Source organism: Haliaeetus albicilla, chromosome 13 (assembly GCF_947461875.1).
Source record: "Haliaeetus albicilla chromosome 13, bHalAlb1.1, whole genome shotgun sequence".
Lineage (NCBI taxonomy): Eukaryota > Metazoa > Chordata > Aves > Accipitriformes > Accipitridae > Haliaeetus > Haliaeetus albicilla.
The window spans coordinates 20916795-20939986 of record NC_091495.1 but is presented as its reverse complement, the minus strand read 5'-3'; the positions used below and the strand labels follow the sequence as shown (position 1 = coordinate 20939986).

At 39.0% G+C, this 23192-nt stretch overlaps 1 protein-coding gene across 1 annotated transcript in view; it reads right to left on the bottom strand.

The window, feature by feature from the left end:
* Nucleotides 1-1102: 1102 nt before the first annotated feature.
* KCNK5 (potassium two pore domain channel subfamily K member 5) overlaps nt 1103-23192 on the bottom strand; it is a 37240-nt gene continuing 15150 nt past the window's right edge. The window contains exons 2-5 of the mRNA XM_069800371.1: nt 9221-9332; nt 7618-7784; nt 6316-6484; nt 1103-5472 (exon numbers count right to left, since the gene is read on the bottom strand). Of these exons, the coding sequence (XP_069656472.1) occupies nt 4652-5472; nt 6316-6484; nt 7618-7784; nt 9221-9332 (1269 nt within the window). The 3' untranslated portion in view covers nt 1103-4651. The remainder of the gene's footprint in view (nt 5473-6315; nt 6485-7617; nt 7785-9220; nt 9333-23192) is intronic.

Here is a 23192-nt window from a genome sequence, read left to right as displayed (position 1 = left end):
CATTGATACACCATACAAGTACAGGCATCTGCTTCCATAAAACAACTTGCTTTATTGGCTCCTTACCTTCGAGCTCTTTGGACCAGGACCAGTCTCATCTGTGAGGTGCATTACAAGTGTACGGAGTTGTAAAAAGACATCTCATTTCTTGATTGCCATTCTCCTCATGACAGAGAGGAAAAATTGTAAAATTTTTATTGCAAAATATTAAAATAAATTACATTTTACAAAGACTTAGCAAATATTTACATACAGTGTGATTCCAGTGACAATCAGCAACAAAGAACAGACAGACATATTATGGAGTGATAAGTCAGAACTGTACAAACTTCAAAAGCCATATGAGAGACAAGCTAATTTTTTAAAAGATAAATCCATCACAAATGGAATAAATCCTACGAGGCACAAAAATTACAAGTCTACAGAGTTCTTGGGGTATTTTTGTTTAGGTCAGACTTATATATTGCTTGTTTTGCTCTCCTCATCAGTGACGCTTGTCTGTCTCTACACACACTCTCACAGATCAACTGGAGAAAAAGAAAAAAAAAATCTCAACAAACACACACAACTGTGTCACCATGGATCTGTTATCAGTCTATGGTTATATTTCTGCATGTTTTGTGACATCCATTGCCAGCAACAGATTCAAAAATCATTAGTTCAGGAAAATTTAACAGACCACTTTTTATATTTCCTCAGTGATTTCGTACCAGTGTATCAGATGTGTTAGACTGCCCGCTGTGAGATATGTATCTGGAAATGATGCCCTGCTGGTAAAAATAGGCTTCAACAGCACAAGACAAAACCAAGAAGCATCACAATGATGTCAGGAAGGATGGGGTCACACAGTCTATAGCACTTAAAAGGGCTTTTGTAGGAACAGACTTCTGTTGTCACATTTCAGGATTTTTTTATTTTATTTTTTTTAAGTACTGGCTCATCTTGGCAAAATTATTAAGTTTATATTGTGAAAGTGGACCCATGCTTCACATGATGTGACTGGAAATACAATCTACTTGTAGGCAATAGCTAGAAAGAAGAGTTTCTACTTCTATTCCATCCCTTCCTTATATGTGCTTTTAAGTGTTTTTTTGGTGGGGTGGGTTTTTTTTTCAGTTGTTCTTTTTTAAAAATCTCCTTTCCTTTCTTTCCAGGAAGAGATCTGTCTCACCTATAAAACCAATTCCATAGCATTAAGAGAGCTGTTAACATTATTGGTTAGCTAAATGAAATCTTATATGGCATCCAAAGAAAATGTTTCCAGATTGACCAGATAATTGAAATAACTACAAGACCTTACCAAGTAGCACTGGGGAATTAACTTAGAGGCACTTTTGGGGCTGAATAGCTCAAATCCAGCCTGGACACCCCTCTAACTCACTACATGTAAATATGAAGGCAAAAAGACATTAATTTAGATCTCCCAGGCAGCTGCTTTTCTCAAGGCATGGAAGACAGGCAGGCAAAAGGCTGTCTTGCTTAGCACTTTGGCAGTTCTAAGATGGCACCATAATTTTAAAAACTCTGGGAAATGGTTCAACTTTTGGAGGGAGCCAGTATGAAAGCTATGCGCCAACTAAACCCCTCCAAAACACTGAAAACAAGTAGGGCTTAATGACACCAATTGTGTTGGCCTCTGTGTAAAGAGGAATTTTTTCCCAGTGTTAGGATTAGATTAAGGCACATAGTGGGATGTCTTGAGAACAGTTTAGTGAGGTGTGATCATGTTTCCCAAAAAAGTGGGAATATTGTACTTTGTTTTAATAAATTTAAACTATTACTTTAAATCCCATGATACTTATTATACAGACTTATAGTCTATGCTGACTACACTGGGAAAGGCCAGAGAGCCACATCTAACTTGATAATATGAAACAGATCCCATCCATTCTCAGCTCTGGCGTACAAGTGCACTTCGCTACGGAGAATGGAGAGTCTGGGTTCCAGTGTGCAAAATCCTCTCCCAATCAAAGTAGCCCAGCCAAATGTCTGGGTTGTATTATTTCTGTATTAAAGACAGTTGTTTTTCTTTTTTTTAAAATGAAGATTGGACTATGCTTTTCCATTTCATGCACTTTCAGCAAGCCTTTTCTCTCCTCACTGTCCTGTAGCTTTCTAACTGTCATTAAAACTTTGACCTTTGTGTCAATAACGGAAGACAAGTTGGAGAACAAAAGCTATATGGAGTGTCTTCTCATTATTTTTAAGTTAATGTGCACTTTTTTAAACAACAACAACAAAAAAGGCTAGACTTGCTACACAAGCATCCATCCTGTGTATCATGCATGCATTGTCTTACCTACGATTTCTTACAGTTACAAGGTATAGCTGTCAACCACAACCCTTCAGATATATAGAAATACTTGAAGGGCTTGGAGTTACTTTAAAATGATGGGGATTGGGGTGTCTATAATAAGTAAATCAGAATCTTCTTGATAGGGCCTCTCTCTCTTTCCTGTCAGATAGAAGTCAAATTCATCCAGTCACCCTCGCTCCGAAAAGCAGTAATATAATAAAATTTGATTTCAAATTAGAATGTCTCTTCAGCGATATTACCATAAAATATGGATTAACTACCAAATCTAATTATGTCGATTCCACACTTTTGCCAGTATAATAGAGTTGGCCCTAGTTTTGTGTTCACTTTCTATTTGAAAAAATGTCATATATGTGGAAAATTCTGAAAAAAAAGATTAGTAAAGACAGTCCCTTGTTTCACAGTAGATAACTTCAAAACTTCCCATCAACAGGCTATCCAACCAGAGTGCTAGTTTCCCATATGTCCTCCTTTTTCTGTGGAAGAGGCCAGCAACTGAAGCTGCAGCCAATATTTGCAGTTATTAGAAATAGCTAGTAATTCAAGATTAGCATTGCAATATTCCATAAGCTCTTCTTACAGAGCTAGTGAGTCTGCCAGCATCACACTGAAACGAGAATGAGACAACTTTTAACTGTTCACTGAACTTTGGAAACTTTTAGACATACTGGAACGACTTGAATACTGTAAAACTAAATAGAACATAGAACTTGACATGTTAAGGTTCAAAGGTCTTGGCTATTTTCTCTTCCAAGTATATTGGATACAACTGAAGTCAGTACCTTTTGCCAACATACAATCAAGAGCCTCATTTGCAAGAGTTGTCAGGGTTAACATATAGATATGGAAAAAGAAAGAAAAATAAAACCATGGAATAATTTTCTTTGTAGCCAAAACAATTTGGGCATAAATTTTATGAAGAAACATACTTCCTTCTCAATGAGAAGCCCATCTCCAAGCCAAAAGATAATACTTTCAGGAGCTTAGAGCCAAAGTTTCTTTAAAAGAAGTGCCTTATGGCCTTAAGTCACTTGATCACATCTCAGTTTGTCCAAGATTTGACATTGCCCAGCCTTCTTCAAAGTGGGATAGAATAACCATTGTATATGCACATAGGTCAAACTTTAAAACAAAACAAATAAGCAAAGTGTAATCAACTGTTTCAAAAACCATCTCTCATTCAAGTCTAGTCTGAAGTACCATGACAGGGAGGAACATCAAATAACAATACTGACTAACACACTGCACAGATCCGCAGTAGTGCTACAGGTCCCTTCTGACAGGCATTAGGGCATTTGGAGAATATCTGTGCCTCCCAAGGTGATGTTTTCCTCAGAAGAACAGTGTCAATAAAACTTCACCTGTACATAGATACTGTATAAGGTTCATTCAAGTATTTCCTCTAGGAAACGAACAGTGGAAGGACACTTTCAACATTAGAAAAGTTCATTGCATCCTGCTTGTGCTCATACACGCTTTGATCAATAGGTCTTCCAGTCATTTTACTCTTTAACAGTTCTGGGGCTGATGTGCAGTTTAGCAGCCCAATTGGTGAGCTTCATCCCAGATGATTCTTCCTTGTTAGAGGGCTCCTCAATCCATTCCTTTGGAATTTTTTATGTTAATATTTTATTTATGAAATTACAATTGACTGTGATTTGACAAGCACTGACATATTCTAGACAGATGTTTCAGAAGCTTCCTCCTCAGTCTGCCAGCACACCTCAGCTCAGATCTGTGTGTCCTAGTATTCCATCTAAAGTTTCTCATTAAGTGCAACTAGTGATTGCACCATTTTTTTGTGGTAACAATTTCACAACGGGCAACTTTAAAAAAAACCAAACCAACACCCCCCCCCCAAACCCAAACCACAAAACCCCCTTGCTTTCATTTGCAATCAAAGCAGGATTCAAATCCAGGTTTTCAGAGGTGAAAGGCTAATGGAGTAACCGAACACATTTGATGCGCCAAACAGTCTCTTTGCAACAGCATAATTACACTCCCAAACTAATTCCTCAATGAAATGCATAAAAGCAGAGCAGGTCCAGTGTATTAACTAGTCTTTTCTTTTCTACTTTGTTCAAGAACCATAAAACCCCAAGAAGAAGCAGGACTCCAAATTCAACTGTTATTTTACAAGTTTTTCAGATAAGCAAAGCTGATGGGCTCAGAAACCAACTCAGGGTGGGAAAAAAACACTGGAGTTTATTAGTTTGGGACTTGCTTTTGTTTTCAAAGAGACAGGAAAAGCTGTAAAAACATGCTTTTCTCCTTGCTCTGTTAATTTGTTCAATATGTACTGATCAATTCCAGACAACCATTGTCAAACATGCTTCACGTTGCAGACTTCACAGTGCTTACTGTATTATATTCATTCATCAGTTGTTCATAAGGCACAGAAAGTTCTAACTCATTATTCGTAAAGGTAGATTCATCAGAGGATGGGAATTTTACCAGGTTTTTTGCAGTTTCAGATTCCTCTGCAAGATTATCATCCATGGAGGATTTCGATGTTTCCTCATCATCTGAGATATCTTCCTCTTCCTCATCATCTTCATTTACAAATGTTATATTGGCATTCTCAAATATTAAGGGTCGATAGTCTCTGGAATCCCACACTTCACCTTCTTCTTCACTAATCCTGTCCAGCTGGTTTACAAACATGGTTCCTTCTAATGGGCTATCTCCAATACGTTTATCATGCAGGGGTCTCAGTACATGACCTTTTTGAATGTCCAGGGAAGCCTCATCATACTCGAATGACTCTGTCTTTGTGTAAGTCACCTGGGCATCTATACTGGCATTCTGCAAGTTTTGTTTGGCATTTTCTACTTTAATCATTTTGTCATTGTTTGTCTTCAGGGCCTTCTTCCCAATTTGCTTAATAAGATCATTGTAGGTCTCTTCCTTCTTTGAAAGGAAGCTGAAAATGTTGACGTCCTTTGAGGTACCCATTTGAAGGGGTTTTTTAGACCGAGGATGGTTGTCAAAAGACTCTTTTCTTTTTTTCCTCCGTTTCTTGATTGCTTTGTGGACTTCCACAAACATACTGACCTTCCAGTTCACAAAGAGTGAAAGCCAAGCTAGTCCCAGATAGATCCATAACTCCACAAAATACCTGTAAAGGGCATGATAGTTTGCATCTGGATTTACACCTACAAAGAATTAAAAACAAGAACATTACTGAAAGACGACTCGCAGCTGATAAGCCTTTGAAGTTATGACCCTGAGAACTACTCCCTTCCACACTAACAGAGCCTAGTTGTTTGAACACTGCTCTGAGAGGTGATAAGTGGGGATCTGAAACCCTTCTGAAAGTAAAAGTTGATCCCAGGTCTTCCACTTCTTGGCTGCATGTATTCTAACCACTGGACTACAACATCAAATGGCAACATACTTGTCCTCTCCTTGTAAGCTATAAAAGTAAACTTTTTTTCCTGTTTGAAAATTATAAGCCTTCTCCCTTGCCATTGAGGTACGGATATAGGTACCTTCCTTGAGAAAAGGTTTTATAAGTCCACTTACAAGGACCATCTCCAAAGCCCTGAACAAGGCAGTGGATTTTAGAGAAAGACAAGATTTAGGAGGGAGACACCAGTATGCTCAGCATTTCCTGTTGACTAGTTCTAGACAGCTGCACAGAGAGCATTGCCCAGTACTTATGCACCCTGCTTAGTATACTGGATTCCATTCAAAGGTACACAACTATCATGGTGGATAGGATAGCTCCTTGCCTGTAATAGGGACACGGGGCACCTGAAAGAGTTACGAACTCCAAAACTTGGCTCCAGACTAAGCCCAATAAAGGCCTTAGCTATCTAAACCGAGATTGAAGAGCCAGATCTAGACCATTGGATCAGTACCTAGTTTTAACTGAATCTTCTTTTCAGCAAAATGTTTTGGAAAAGCTTAGAAAGCACCTTTTCAAATTAAAGTTGGGAAATAGAACTGCGACACTATGCATGCAGTGAAATAATACATAAAATACAATTACTGACCAGCAACAAAATCTCCAAATCCTATGGTGGTGATAGTGATGAATGAGAAATAGAGGCCTTCAATGTAATCCCATCCTTCAGTCACCATAAAGACAAAGGGAGGAATAACGAGGTGGACCAAGACACCCCAAACAATGAAAATAGCTGTGCACGTAATTTGTGCTTTCCTCTGTAAAGAAAAAAGAAAAAAAAAAAAGTCAGGGAAAGTTATCCAAATTTTCTTTTCCCATCCATGGCATCAAGCATCATCTGACACTATCAGACATTTCAGAGTTTTGTGCTAACAGTTTATCAGCCATAACTAAAAGTCACTGACTGAAGTAAACACACAACTTTTTTTTCCTTTATGCAGAACCCACTACTCTTACAACTACTTGCTCAAACAGAATTATTTCCTAATAGTTTTCTTTCACACTCCTGAAAAGTTTGATACTTTATAAATAGGCATGGGATACAGACATAACACTCTAGTCTAAAAAGCAGTCAGTACGTCTGACTTTCTTTTTATCCACTTGAGTATAGAGGATCAGAAGTGTTTAAGATGCTTCTCTCCTATTTATGTCTCCTACCCTTTGCCACTCATGCAACCTCTGCACAAAGCTGCACACACACATGCATTTCACCATCATTTTCTGTACTTTCTTCTCAGGTGCTGAACGAATAAATTTCTTGCTCTGTTTCTGAAACCAGGACCTAAACCAGTCCCACTGTCCTCCAGGCACTATGGCCCTGCATTGCCCTCCATCTCTGTGGAGAGTTAGAACTGATATAGGACTCATTGGGGTGGGGGTAGGGAGGGGGGGAGACCACCACCAAAACAACACCAAAAAGACACAAACAACAAAACCACAAGCCAGTAACTCAGAACAAAACCTTATTTTCTTGTTGGTTCACTGCACAGCAGGAATTACTCATGCTAGTAGAGCAGCAGGTAGGAACAAAGCAGGACAGCTTATTTCCGTGCCAGAGGAGTTTGCACAGAACGTCTGTCAAATGGAGCCTTACCTACATTTGTCCTACAGGTTTCTAATGTAAGGAGATGCATGTCTCCATAGAAGCTGCAAGATCTATATTTAGCATCAAAGGTTTCTACAAGAACTCATTTTGCTAAAACTTCTTGTGGAACTAACGTATCAGACCCAATCCCCCTTTCAGTTATTTCTACACAACACCATTTGGGAAAATTCATATTCGTGCAAGTGATCACTTAGTACCAAGATTAGCAGGTTAAGTAAAGAAGTGTAAGCTTAATTCATGCATCAAAAAATACATAGCACGAGGGTAAACAAGCGAGGGCCTTACCAGGCTTACTCCTCTTTTTGTCAGAAACTGGCCCAGCCTCTTGGCACGTCCTCCAAAAAACTTCCCCAGAGCACTGATCCATGTCAAGCAGAGAGGAACTCCAAAGAGCCCATAAAATATGCAGAAGAGACGCCCAGAGGGTGTCTTTGGAGAAACGTTTCCGTAACCTAAAAGACATAAGTATGTGCACCGTCTGTTCTTGGTGCAGAGAATTCAAGGCAATTCCACCTATGCACAAAACAATATTGTGTGGGCTTTTGCTGTATCAGACACTCCTTACTTCACCATCTCTAAGAGCTTTAGTCTACTCCTGCTGCTATCCTCTAAATCTGGATGCCTTCCAATTCTACTCTAGCAAACATGTATTCCATTAATGCAAGCTGAGAAGATCACCGCATTTTAAGTGTTTCCTAGATTTTGTGCATCTTTTTCTTGACAAGATGAGATAAATATGAAATAAAGCTCATCTCAAAACTTCTAATATGATTCCCCAACCTTAGCCAGCACTGTTAAAAACTTGATTGATTCAATTTTATATAATAAAAGCTCAAAATTCATCCTGAAGCTAGCTTCCACATGGAAGATCCACATTTAACATGTGACCTGGTACCTTTCCAGGGTAAGGGTTTGATAGTTAAGTGCAAGGTAACTTGTGACATAGCAAGGTATTTCAACTGAATTTAGTTCTTTGCTGGTCACAGAACCCAGCACAGCATTACAGACTCAGGCTCTAATATCAGCAGCCTATTTTCAGAACTTCTGCCAGAGCTTTTTTATTTAGGTGTGTTCCTGACTTCAACTTTTTGTCTTAAGTTACGTTATAAGCTGGGTATTGTGAGTTTCAAATAATAAAGAAAACCAGAGTACTGCATATGGTTTAACAGTAAGACTTCCATTTCTGTATACCTCCAGCCTTGTCTGGTTATTTTGCATTCCTTTTTTTTGCACTGTAGGTGTAGCAAGGGTGTAGCAATACCACATAGCAAGGATTTTTCTGTAAAAGGAGAAGGCAGATGATGTTGAGCTCTGAAAGTCTGTACATCAAAGGAGTAAGAAGTCTTTCAATGAAGAGGGTTTTACAAGCACAAATCAGTAGTGTAGTAGAAGACAACACTTGTTTTACTTTGCCTTCTTAAAGAGATAAATAAAAAGTCTAGATTGTTCTGCAAGCCAAGAACACTGATAATTCAGTAGCTTAAGAGGATGAACGTGAATAACAGGACAGGTATACAAAAACCTCATATGCACATGTTTTAAGTATTAGTTTAATTGAATGCTTTGTAATGCTTTTGTTTGGGGATTTTATGATTTGGAAATTTAAGTGCATGAATTAATGGAACTGGAATGACACCAGTCATCCCCAACAGCACCTTGAATCCATTACTTATTGGAAAGGCACACACTTCTTTTCTGTATACCCATGCAGACAGTGCCAAAACCCTGTTTTTTTCCTCTATGAACCTGCAGGTGAACATGTACTTTAGGTAACTCCAGCCATGGGCACTTTATCCAGTGGCTAGCTTGACACATAAATGGAAGAGTACAAACACACTACAGCATACAGAAAACTACAGTTAGGAAAGTTGACATAATAAATACTTACCAATTGTAGTGATCACAGTAGCAGCAAAGATCACAGCATTAGGCCAATTCCAGTTGTTGAAAGTATTGTTCCCAGTGATGGCAACTCCCTGTCCAGCAGCATTTGACACAACCTGTAAGAAAACAGTTTACAGTCATTCTTGGAAAACCCTGGCAGCATGAAAAAGAAAAGTGTCTGTCCCTCTCAGGTTTTCCCCCTTTGTTCAAACTTCCAAAATAATCACTCAAGTTTTTTGTGAAGGTTAGCCTAGTATACTCACCAACAATAATTTTATGAAATATTAAAAACTTGCTTCACCTAAGAAAAAGTAGTGCAGGTGCTCTGACATTTAAATAGGGGGGTTTAATCAGATAAGCTTTTACTTGATTTACCAGTCTAACCCAAATAGATCTCTTCCAGAGACCAAGCACACTCCTCCAGACTGAACTAGCATTTAACCTCCAGTGCAGTTCTTCAGTTTGGTTTAATATTAGGGACATCTTCAGAACTACTATCCATTTCAAAACAATGGTACACGCCTCAGCTTGTACATAGGTACATACATACATTAGGTATGAGTAGGACGTCATAGAATCCTTGGCAAAGCTAGTGCGATTAACGTTAATTCACCTGCTGTCCCTGGCAAAGTCAAACCATCTACAAGCCAACATAAAACTGTACTTTTCAGTAAAGGCAGACAAATTAACACTTTTCCAAAGTATTTTATTCAAGAGGACTCCAATCATTGTCCTTGAATCAGGCCCCTTTCTTATCCCATCTTTGAATCTAGTATGCCATGATGAATGCAAAGCACTCGTTGACAATGTTTTAGGGAAGCAAGTGTAGTTATTGGCATTTCCACAGATTCAGCAAGTCAATTTTTTAACATCTGTTCAGGTCTTCAGGTGCTCAAGAATTTTTAACCATCTTCATCTTTCATAGGAAGGGACTTGGAAGACCCAGCCTCCCCTGCCTTTCCAAAACTAGACTGTAGAAAACACATTGATAAAAAAACCCTAATGACTATTTAGTGCTCGAAAAGTCAAAATTTCAGATCAAAATCATGCATCTTGCCAATTCTGACAGGTATTTCTACCTCCTTGAAGTAAAAGAGAAAAATGATTTATTATATTCTCTTCTAGAAATCCCTAGTTATTTAAATCTTTGCTCTGTCACATCATGATGTAGTTAAAGCCTTCTCAGGTTACTCTGCTTTTTTCCCCTTCAGTGTAAACAAAGGTTGTCTGAACAAAACTCTGAGGCTATATCCATATACAGGAGAGGTGAAAGTATCTTCAAAAGTTGATTCATAACATTATCCCACTTTGTGTTTCTCCCTCAATAAGTGTTGAGCACAGAAACTATCTTGTGCTAAATACCTAAAATTGGAGGCAGTATACTTTTTTTTTTTTAATAAACATGACAGGTGAGGTTTGTCTTCAACTGGTAAGAACTTAGATGTACCTACAACCAACTCTTCCTTCCCTTGTCACCCCTTGCTTCCTTCCTCCTTGATTAAGATCTGATCTTGGACCCAGCAGAGACTCAACACAAAGTTCAATCACTACCGAAAATGTACACAAGTTAACACAGGTTTTAATTATTCTTGAGACTTATTACGTATCACCACCCTCCTACTGTAATAAAAATGCCCTCAAAGTGAATGTATTGTGCATATACAAGATGCAAATAATTTAATTAAAAATGCACTTTCAACACACAAGCTCTTACAGAAGATAAAAAGAGAAGCATTGAAAGTGAACGAAGGTACATAACTAGATTTTTCTCCTGGTAAACTCAATGCATGTCCAAAACTGTGTGCAGTGTCTTTCCACAGCCTACAGGCTCTGAATAGAAAAGGATAGAGAGAGAGTTCTCACCAAGGCAGTAATTTGTCATAAGAAAGTAGTGCTGAAATGAGAAGTAGCCTTAAAACAGGCAGGTCGACAGCAGGCAAGTAAACACACAATGCCATCCCCTTCCAAAAAAAAAAAATATTTGAGGCAGCTACAGCGGATCACAGGAATTCACCTGAGTAGAGAACAATCAAAGTAGCTTCATTTATTTCTGCTATGGTCTGCAGATGAACTTCCTAAAAGTCCCAAAGGACATCCAAAATATGCAATAGACACAATCTGTGATCTATTATCCCTGAAAAGATTCTTTGACTTCTTCCACTGTCCAGCAACAGTGCACTAAATGTTATATCAAACACCAGTTCTCCAGTCATTTTGCATGCTATAAGCATACTGGGACTTTTTTTTTTTTTTGTTATTTCCTCACAGAGCAACTGACCTTATAAGAGATGCACTGAAGTATCTGTTTCCATTGTCACTGGGCCATTATCTCATTGTGTTACTCCACCTTCAGTCTGAGCTAATGAGTTCAGTTTCCCAGTACATACAGTTAACATTAAGATCTGCCAGCATTTGAGGTCTGGAGGTGTGAAGGGCGCCCAGACCCAAAGGGAAGAAGCTGATGGACTGAGTAGCACACAGCTCCCCTCCACGCCCAGGCAGTTAACATTTTGGGGGAGAGATGACCAGGTCTCTATATAAACACCTTAGAGAGAGACACAGATATTCTCCAGCCAAAGCTGTCACCCTCTCCCTGTCCCTATTTACACACAGCTATCGGCTATTAGCACACAATTATCTATGACCTACAGTCTAGTCTTTTAAGTTACTTTATGCCTGCAAAAAGCCTGAGTGCACTATATGCATCCCAGCTGCAGGAACAAAGATGGTCACAAAACACGCTTAGATAGCTTTGGTGCAGTGGGAAATACGTAGCTGCTTTCCAAGCAGCGTTAACTTTCACCCATATTGAAATAATTAAATATTTTGGCTTCAACAAACATTGTGAGTGGACACTATACAACTGAACAGCAAATATGGGTTCTTTTGCTTGGTAAATCTGTTAAGCAATGTCAAAGATGCCTTTATTTTCATACACTAGAATACAGAATGCCCCAGGTTGCCTGTGCTGGATTTCTTAAACTACAGAAAATTTACTCTAAAGAGTCTTTGGATGGGAAAATAGGGGGCAAGGAGGGAGAGTAAGAAAAGGGTAGATGGTGCAAGTGTTCTTAATATCTTGAAAGATGTCATTTAGAAAATACCTTTTCAAGTATGCCCAAATTCAAAAGCTGAAAATAGTTAACTAACTCAGAATTTACACATCGCCTTAGACCCCACCTCGTGACAGTTTGTACTGATGAAGGCAGGACTTCATTTTCAGTCAAATGACTTCTGCCTCACAGGAGTCAAACCCCCTCTTCTCCCTCACTCCCCACCACTCCAATTCTGCACATTGGCAAAGGAAAAAGAAAAATAAGATCTAGAGTTCCTGGAGCTATTGCTGAAGGTAAACAGACTTGCAATTGAAGAGGGAGATTTAAGACACACATAAAACTAATAAATCTTCTGATGACATTAACACAAGTAGAAACTGGAATGCTATTTGAACATAATCAAGCAGACAATTTGCTCCACTTGCAGGTACTTCCCCACAAACCCGAGCATTGCTCCAATACAGCATTGTGTTTCCTGGGCTTGGTGACATTTCTATTAACTCTCGATGACCAGGTTCACTCAAGATTTACCAGATATCACAAGAAGTAGTTGTAAAATCTCCCCTATCTTGGGCAAAGGAGAGGAGTTTCTCTCAGATCCTTTGGGCACATGCCACTTGCATCCTCTCTACATGAGTACCAGTAGGGCTGAAAAGTTCTCAAACCAAATTTGAAAATAGCAAGGAGAAGCCTGGACCCACATAGGTATTATGGATATGTTCCTACCTCTATTTATTCTACTTCTCCATTTTCTGCTGGGGGCAAGCCCAGAACAGCAGCAAGGTTTTGCCAAACTGGGAAGCTACATAATAATGAATTTATTAAAATTGTTTTTTTTCTACTGGCCTGTCAAAATTTGCTAGGGCAAGTCTCTATGGTGGTTTAAAAGCTTGCAATAGTCAGCAGAAGCGTCTTAGCTGTCCTTGTCTTTGTATTAGCAGGAGGGATAGAAAAGTTTGAAATGTGATCAATACTGCTGCAAGATTAAATGGTTCACAACAGAATGACATTTAGTCCCTGTAGAAGTAATGCAAGGGTACAAAAGTAAGAGAACAAGCACACTGGGGACTGCCTGCAAGTGAGCGAGCTTTACCATAACTAGGTATGTGGAATATGCCATTTCACTTTGGCTTCTTGGCCTTCAGAAGAAGGAAAAATGGGACAGAACTATCACCTTCTGCCTCTGTAAGCATGAAGAAGTGCGCAAGGCTTTGTTTTCTTTCTAGGAAAAGAAGAAAATATTCTTTTACACACTCCCTTCAGGTATTTATACACATTGATGAGATCCCCTTCAGCCTTTTCTTCAGGCTGAACAGTCCCAGCTCTCTCAGTCTTTCATCATAGGAGGACCGGAGCACCCTCCAGTCCCTTCATCACCTTAGTGACTGTTTGCTGGACTCTCTCCAGCATGTCCCATGTCTCTTTTGTATCAGGGAGCCCAGAACCAGACACAGTACGCCAGGTGTGGCCTCACCAGCACAGAGTAGAAGGGAAGGATCACCTCCCTCAACCTGTTGGTAGTGCTTTGCCTAATGCAGCCCAGGATACCTTTAGCCACCTTGGCTGCAAGGGTACATTGTTGGCTCATGTTCAACTTGACATCCACCAGGACCCCAGGTCCTTTTCTGCAAAGCTGCTTTCCAGCAGGGTGGCCCCCAGCATGTACTGGTACCTGGATCCACATGCAGTTAGTGATTTTATTCCAAGAGTTAAGGACTGCAAGAAAGCTGTGATAAAGGTTTTGCATATCAAGTAGGTATAATTTTGTATTTGGCATGAAATCCTAGACACTTTAATAAGTATTAGCTGGGTCTGATAACAATGAGCAATAGGAAGGTAAAAGGACTTCCGGGGTACTTATGGCCAGATAGATGGATAAGCCAGACTAAAGACACAAGACAATAAATAGGCTATATAAACTAGAGCAACAGATCCCGCTCCACAGGCACCCTATTACATAGAACAGCCAGATATTGCTCAGTGCCAGCTCTCTTCTGAAGAGGCTGAAGCCTCCCATGTTATACAAAGCATTTCTTGGAGATCTGACACATAAATCTAATGGTAGTTTTAAGCTTCTCCCAGTGGTATGAACAATTTTCTTTTGCAAATGTGAAGTGTTTCTCCATAAGAAACGAGATGTAATTGAACTATTAAACCTGAAATTGTAACCAGTGGCTTTCATTCTACTCTCAAGAGTATTACCATGTACATAAAGGACAATCACTGCTGGCTGCTGCATCCAAAAGCAGAGGCCGTTAAAGCAATAACTGATGCATCCTTTCAGGACTCTCAGGCTTTGTCCCAACTTCTGACTCTGAAGGAACATGGAGTGATTTTGCTTCTTTGTCAAGTTGTTTTATAGAGGATGTAAAGATTTAATGCACAGAAAACCACTGAGAATTACTACAAAGTACTTCGGAGACCTTCCTACAAGGAATAAAGCTTCAACAGCAATCTCTTTTCACATTGACACCCAAATCTTTTATACAATTTGAAGAAACCAGAAAACTGTGTAGTAGTTATCTAATCATAGGTACGTACAATACTAACAATTTAGCCAATCATAATAAAATTGTCCAGGGTAATGAGGTTTAAATTTATAATATCACATGAAACTCTATACTGCTGTTCATCTTTAAGCAGATTTTAATTTTAACCAAATCCAGCAGCAGCAGAGCAAAACAAATACAAGAAGTGGTACAAGAGGCTGTATGGACATTTTTCATGATTTTTAAAATCAAGAAAAGGCTTAAAGTAACTCCTAAGTTACTTTAAAATAATAAAAAAATATAAAAAACCATGTCATGCAAATTGCACACCCTTCTATGTGTCCCCCATGGTTTTTGCAGTTACCTAGGTTTTCTGGCTCCAGCTATAAATTTACAGTAGCAGTCAGCTGTTTATAATAATCAGATTTTTAAATGCAAACAAAACATTTCATTGATAATGTTTATCTTTCCAATAATAAAAAATTGAGTCACATGTTAAGACTCCCAGGTCAGATACACACTACAAAGTTCTGCTGACCTAGATAATATTGTCTCAGGATTACATGTAAATAAAGAGAAAAGAAACCCTCTCAGTCAGTATCCCTTTTGAAGGAAAAAAGTCTTTGGGTGGTCACAGCTAGATTGGCAGAACAACTTCCTCAGACTCATCATACAGACAGGCAACACAGCGGCCATGGCCAGAAATTTCCTGCCCTGTTGGCATATTGCAATTTGACATCTGCTTGCATATTAAAAGCAGCAGAAACTATTTCACAGGCACAGCCTGAATTTGTAAGTACTTTATACCTAGACCAAAAGTAGTAGATTCACAGTCAAACTAGGAATATACTAATCCTGGCTGACAGCCGTCATAGCTCATCTATTGAGTAAGTTTGTGTGTCTAGCTGTTAAGCAACAAATATATATTTAATATAATAATAAATGCCATAATCTATTGTTTTGAGTTATAGTAGTTGGAGAAAGAGAAAAGAAAGAAAAAAGAAGAAAATAAAGATTTAAAGCCAACTGCCTTCCCCCCACACCCCTGATATGTCCTGATTGAATGGAGGATACTGCCCATCAGAGAAAATACTTTCCTCACTAGAGCATCTTGGCAGCTTGGGGGTTGGGTAAGGAAGGGGAAGGAGAAGCCAACTATGTAACTAATGGTTTTACCAATAAGTAAGAAACATTTTTGCCCCAATTACTTTTCATGTCTAGATATACGAGGTGTATACGTGTAATGATTTATTAAAATTTTCTGTTTGAGTTCTCCAAAACCTTCATATTAACCTATATATTCTTGAGACTAAAATATTTCACCTCTCTCCCCAGCCTTCACTTTCAAAGACAGCTGCACTACTGCTAAGAAAATCTTCCTATGCCATGATGCTCACTTTGGTAGCCAGAGACACAATGTGGCAGAGCTGCAGAAAGATGAGAGAATACACATAAGGTTAAATGATTTCATCAAGGGAGCAGAAAGAGCAGCTATTCCAGTGTCATCTTTAGAAGGGCTGCTATACATGTGTCTGCACAGAGAAATCAAAGCTCACCGCTTCTTGGATAGGGAAAAAAAGAAATCCTTTGAGGATTAGAATACAAAAAACCACAGCCTACAATACAAAACAGCAGCACCCTATTTGGACACACATATTTCTGCCAGCCACTTGGCACCTGGCACACATAGTACGTAATCAGCTCAAGGCAAAAGTTCTCAGGGAAGGATGGTAGTAACTATCTACCCCTTCAGAGCAGCTCAAAGTCACCAAAAAAGCATACGCTTGTGGTTCCTGACATCCTTTTTTACACCCCCATCTCTAGCATAATGACAGGCTTATCCTGATTGCTCACTTGGACTCTGAGTTCCCAGCTGACTGAAACACGCTGGCATATGACCAGGGCCAGCACACAGGGCCAAGCGAACAAGTCTTTCAGGGTGCCTTCGCCACTTGACAGTCTCTGCAGGACTATGCTAACCAGCAGGACTTAGGATAGGTGACCTTTCATTTCCCTCTCAGCATTATCTGTGTTCACAATATGAATTTCATGTTTGTCAGGACAAGAACCATGCCAGATGTAAAAAGAAGTCTTTTTAGATGAGTCCTGGATTTCCTACTTCACTTCTGTGGGGAATGGTTTGCGACCTTTTTTGTAGAAAGAAAAATAAGACAAGTGAACCATATTGTCTCGGTCTAACAGGCAACACCCTTGTGTCTTGCTAACCTGTGGAAGTTTTACTGTCCTTTACTGACCTATGCAGAGAGTAGAATTGGAAGGTGGTTGGGGCAAGAGGTGCAGGATATGAGTCAGCAGCACCTGTGTTAGAGAAGGATGGTGGGATTTAATAAATTCCACATTTATTAAAGAGGACATCAGTTGACTACACAAGTCTGATTCCAGATAACTGAGCATGTAGGAGTGAATCCCCAGTTAATTCAACTGCTGTGCACAGCATTTCTTCCCAGCTGTCCTATACTAAGAGTTGCTAGGTTCTGCAAGACTCTCACTAATCCTAGAACTTTTACAGTCTATTTTAACAAATGTTAAAGCTGAGGCAGAAACAGCTTGTTTCTAATAGCACAATGGGGTTATGGCCAGTAGCCACCTACCACAAGGACAAAGTTGAAATTGAGGCAAAAAATAGGAAGTAGTCATTGAGGGACTAATGTTAACTTCTACTTATAAAAGAATAAAAACCCCGCAAGCCTCATGCTTAGTGTTGACAGATGTAAATAATAAACCTAATAAAAAGCAGACATGAACATTAGCTGAAAAGCTAGAGAGATCAATACAGGTACACAGGATTCCTTCCCCCTTATCTATGAATTGAACTATAACAAAAATAAAATAAAATCCTGGAAAGTAAGTGTTAGTCCCCATGTTTACATTCCTACATAGGTCAGCTACAAATAGCAGGGGATGGTTTTTCCCTGTGCTGTCATACACTGCATTTATAAAATGGTTAAGTGTTATTGCAAGTAAAATCATATTTTGCATTTTTCAATCAACAGTTTAGTCTTAAAATACAGTTCCTATCGAAGGGCAAACTTTTGAAAATTCCCAGTTGGGGGGGAAAAAAACAACTGGCAAAATACGGGTTTACATACTTCAGGCAAGGGTTTTCTTTTCAGCAATAGCAAGATTTAATCCAGAATGAGATGGTATTTTCACACTCCTACAGATACTGCAGATAGAACGTTATCTTGTCAGTTTTCCACAGTCTGCAGGGAAAGGAGAACTTCTTTAAGTTCTCCTCAACTCTTCTTTTTAACTGCTTACACATATCAGTGGTTTTTTGTGGTTTTTTTTTAACAAGGCAATTATAAAAGTTGTTTAAATTTGCTGAAAGTCACTTTAAATGATTCACCAGTATCTTAGCATACAAAATAGAAAGGTACATATATAGGTCAAATGCACTGTAGATACCACATTTCATCCAAAGATTATAAAACAAGACTGAACTTGCTCTGCAGAGAAAGTTTAGCTAATCTTGTTGATTCTTTGTTTATCCAGGGAACTTCTCAGCATTTCATTCTATTCATACAACTCTGCTTCTCAATGCATAAATGAATTACACAACCAAGACACTCTGTTGCTTTCCTTTCATTATGCTTAACTTTGGTCTGTCAGCAACTTGGACCTCCATCTAAGCATACCTTTTCTTACCTAATAGAGCCTCCAGCACATGCCACTTCATACAGAGCTGTCCCTACATCTAAGCCTGATATTTAAAGAATGCATGTAAATACATGCCTGGTTTTCACTTTGCATAGTTCTGTTATATAACAGGACAGCAAACCAGACATGGTTTGTGTCTGTTAATTTAGAATACAGCACACCCAGAGGGCTTTTTACATGCGTCTTGGTTTCTTAATTAGGCTGTTTTGTCACAATTCTTTATTGATTTTTTTTTTTTTTTTTTTAATACTGGGGAAACTCCCGTTCCTAGACTTCAACTTGCCTAGCACTTTTTTTTTCTTTTCTTTCTTTTTTTTTTCCCAAAGCAGCTTTGCTAGTTTTATTAGATGGAGAAAGCACAGAGTGGGATACATTGTCTTGTACTGGACTTTGAAACCAGATTCCAATTAAAGTAATTAAGTAAATGCTATGAGGAAAGCCATGGATTAGAGCTGCAGATTCCTTTAAATTTACTGATTAGCCAGGAAAGCAGAACAGGCTGTCTAGTACTAACACCTGAAGATCACAGCATTAAACACAGGTGTACAAGGTACTACCAAAACCAGAGAAACACAGAAGTGGTCTTCAGCAGATGGAAAATACTCTTGACTAAACTGGATCACTCTGCTGTAAAGAAAACCTGTGCATGTCTTTCGAAGAACATTACTGAGCTTGAAAAGGGACTAGAAAGCATTCACATTTTAACCCTACACACATACTTTTACACTGGAAAATATTTGCTATTTAGTGTAGTTCTGAGGAAGCTTCATCTGTGGTTTATTTAGGTGCTCAGAACTAAGGAAGAACACAGATATATCCCAAAGCAAACTGGAACAGCTCAACAGTGAGCTCTATGGTATCTCTGCAGAAGAGACAGTTTGTTGGATATGCCAATTGTCCTGGTTTCAGCTGGGATAGAGTTAACTGTCTTCCTAGTAGCTGGTACAGTAATATGTTTTGAGTTCAGTATGTGAAGAATGTTGATAACACTGATGTTTTCAGCTGTTGCTCAGTAGTGTTTAGACTATAGTCAAGGATTTTTCAGCTTCTCATGCCCAGCCAGGGCACCTGACCCAAACTGGCCAACAGGGTATTCCATACCATGTGACGTCCCATCTAGTTTAGGAACTGGGAAGTGGGGGCGGGGAATCGCTGCTCGGGGACTGGCTGGGTGTCGATCGGCGGGTGGCGAGCAATTGCCCTGCGCATCATTTGTACATTCCAATCCTTTTATTACTACTGTTGTCATTTTATTAGTGTTATCACTATCATTATTAGTTTCTTCTTTTCTGTTCTATTAAACCGTTCTTATCTCAACCCACGAGTTTTACTTCTTTTCCCGATTTTCTCCCCCATCCCACCGGATGGGGGGGGAGTGAGTGAGCGGCTGCGTGGTGCTTAGTTGCTGGCTGGGGTTAAACCACAACACCAGTGAATTCCTATTTGCACCTGAAGCTATATCAGGTTAGCTGTTCTTTTTAAAATTCACACTACCCAATCCTAGAACAACCTCTATGTACAGAGAGCATTTAAACAAGAGCATCCTTGCTATGAGTTAGTGTACTACTGCATACAGACTCCAGGACTTTCCAAAACGGTTGTAAGCGAAGGTTTTCAAAAGCACTTGCGTTTGGATGCAATGCCATCATAAATAAAACTGAAGAGAGAATACTGTCATGGATCCCTACCTTTATTAGGCAGGCTAGTGGTCTAAATATCCATCCTGACCTTGCAGAAGAGACCTTCTTTGTAACTATTCTGCTAAGTGGAATGGAGTTTTCTCCCATCTTCTCCCAAGCACTGATGACAGCACTTTTTCCCCCCCTCTGGCATCATTATTTTAACACACCACCAATTATGCATGTTAAACAATGCAGGAAGTTCTTCAGTGGTCTCAAAAGGAACAGAGCGAAAACTTAAATAAGCCTGGGCACTTCAGTTTTTTTCCTCCTGGGTTTTATCTTTTTGCAAGTGCAATGTGTGTGTGGGAACAATATTAAAAAGATAAATTTGTAGCAGGGACCAAGCATCAAGCATCAACTGCTGACACTGACAACCCAGTAAAGAGAGGAAATTATTTGTTTAACCTGTGAAGGGTATTCTTGCTAAAGACAGTACTACAGGCACAAGCATCTCTTCTTGCCACTGTGTTCTCTAACTCTATACGCTTCCTTGTTGGCAAAAAGAACAAGGGTAGAGAATGCACATTTGTCACAGTTAGGAACACTTGTTATTTCATTCTTTTAAGTGCTCATTTGTTTTCTTGTTTTTCGATTACAATTTAACCAGATTAAGTGATCTTTTAGAAAGGCAATCGGTTAATTACTCCATATTGGGCAGAACAAATAATGCTCTTCAAGCATAATCTCAATTTACTACCCAGAAATAGCTCTAATCAGTCAGAGACAAAAAGGGGGGAAAAGGTTTTTACATGCAAAATTAGAAGACATGCTCTACCCTGGTTTTAGCTTGTTATCTGAAGGCCGTGCAATAAATCATGAATTTAGAGGAGATGTAAAGAACCATCTTTGTACTTGCTTCAACCTGTAAGACTCATAAAAATTTAATTGTGGCTAATATTTATGAGTCTGGAGGCCTCAGGACACAGTCCAGTGGAAACAATTTGTGAGTCTACAGTCAAATTAATTCCACATTATTGTTTGGAAATAGAGAAGGTAAATAATTGTGACAGCTATTCCCTGCTCGGAAAGATGATCAAAATTAGACAAAGCATGAGCAGGATGAAACAGGATACAGAAGAAGTGAGGATAAATACCTTGGGCATTTCTACAGTGCCAGCATTAGATATACTGAATATTCTTCTCTCTCTACCCCCCCCCCCAGTTAAAGTGGTGTGCTGACCTTTTTAGTAGTTCACATAGATTTAAATGCTGATCACTACAACAAATTGTACTCTACCTACAGCAAGTCCTTAGGGTTGCTTCTACTTGGATAAAGAGTCTTAGTATTGCTGTAATGTACTGCAAGATGACCTGCTCAATCAGCACTGGCAACTAGCACTATCACCTCTTCATTCCCACCAGGGTGAACACAAGCTTCACAAAATGTATTGGTATTTTTGAGTTTTGCATGGAAAGTTACAGCTGAGTAATAAACCTAATCGTGAAAGCTTGCCTGAGGACATCATGCAAGTGCACTTTTTTTTTTTTTTTTTTGTTCATTGGCATGGAGAACAAGGGCTGGGAGTTTTAAAGTTAATGGAAAATATCCTGGGAAATAATCACCATTGACATGATGAGAGGATCATCTCCTGTGGGACAAACAAGTGCGCAGGGAACAAATGTACCACTTAACCCTCCTAGCTTCCCAACTTCTGCAGTATCTGAAAATAAATAGAAAAACAGTAGTTCCAGGAAAGGGTGTTGATTTAACAACAGAAAGTGCCTGCCTGTGGAAGAGAACCACTGGAAAACCATTTGACTTAGCGGAATTGTATCCTTCTACTGGAGAGAGCAGACTAGCAAAACACAGCTTAAATTTTATCTTAGTTTCCGTAATTTCCTCCTTCAGTCTATGCTATGAACTGAATCTCTCCTTTAATTAACCTGAAGTAAGAGCAAAGTTCCAGAACTTCTGTATCTTGAAATTGGACCTTATTGCCCTTGAAAGCAATATAGGTTTTGTCATCAATTTTATTTAGAGAAGATAAGGTATTATACAGGTAGCACATGGGTTGTGATAAGGCCCAGCAGTGCTGTAAACTTAAAAAAACCGTAGTGACAGAGCAATCAGCTGGCACACTGGCTGTGTCTTTTAGAGTCATTTACTGGCATAATTTCAGTCATTAGCAAGGATGGCACCAGACCTTTCATTTGTATTACCCATGTACCTGGGCACCCTGTAAATCTGGTGATACTATAGACTTCGACATACCTTCAACATATAAACACCTTTTTCAAACATTTATTGCTCAGCTGATTTGAGAGGCCTGCAAACAGTCCTGGCCAATTGTACATTAAATCATTACTGCTTTAGTTTCAAGGATAATGTATCTTAATGAAGAATCGTGTTTCAAAAATTGGGTATTTTTAAAGTCAGCTTTAAGATGTCCTAGTCACCCAATGCAATTTATTCTGCTTCTCCTTTCCCACTCTGACATAAAAACACTATCATAACCTACAGCAGTAAAGGCAAGGGGAATACATTTTTTTCATGACATCTCATCAGTCCAGTCATACTGTTTAGGCATCCCAACAATAGAAGCATATCAATAAAAACAAAAGGGGAAGAACTTCAAGGAACAGCTAGATGTTTGAAATCCCTTTCCTGATGTCTTGCTGTGATTCTGCAAAGCACTGGTGAAACTTAGCTGGCATGATTTCTACAGTTCTGGTCATTCACCTTCAAGAAATGGGAACAGAGGTAAGACAAGGGCTAGAAGAATGAGGAGACTATTATGAGTCAGCCAAAGCAATTTGTACTGCAAAAATAAAAGCTGAGTGGGGATAGCATTGCTTTCTTTTATACTACATCAGAAACTACAAAGCAAGACCACAAACAAAACCCAGTGTTGGTATAAGAGCAAAACAAAAAAACTGAGCATGAGTGAAATTAACCTGTAAATTTAAACAAGTTCTCAACCTATGCAATAGTTTTTAATCAAAGCATTCAGCATAGTAGTGTAGATGAACCTCCCTGTCTAAACCAAGATCCAGCTTAACAATGATTGGTTTAGTTTAATGTAAATATTTCTACAACATGACATTACAGGTAAGATTTTGGATCTGAA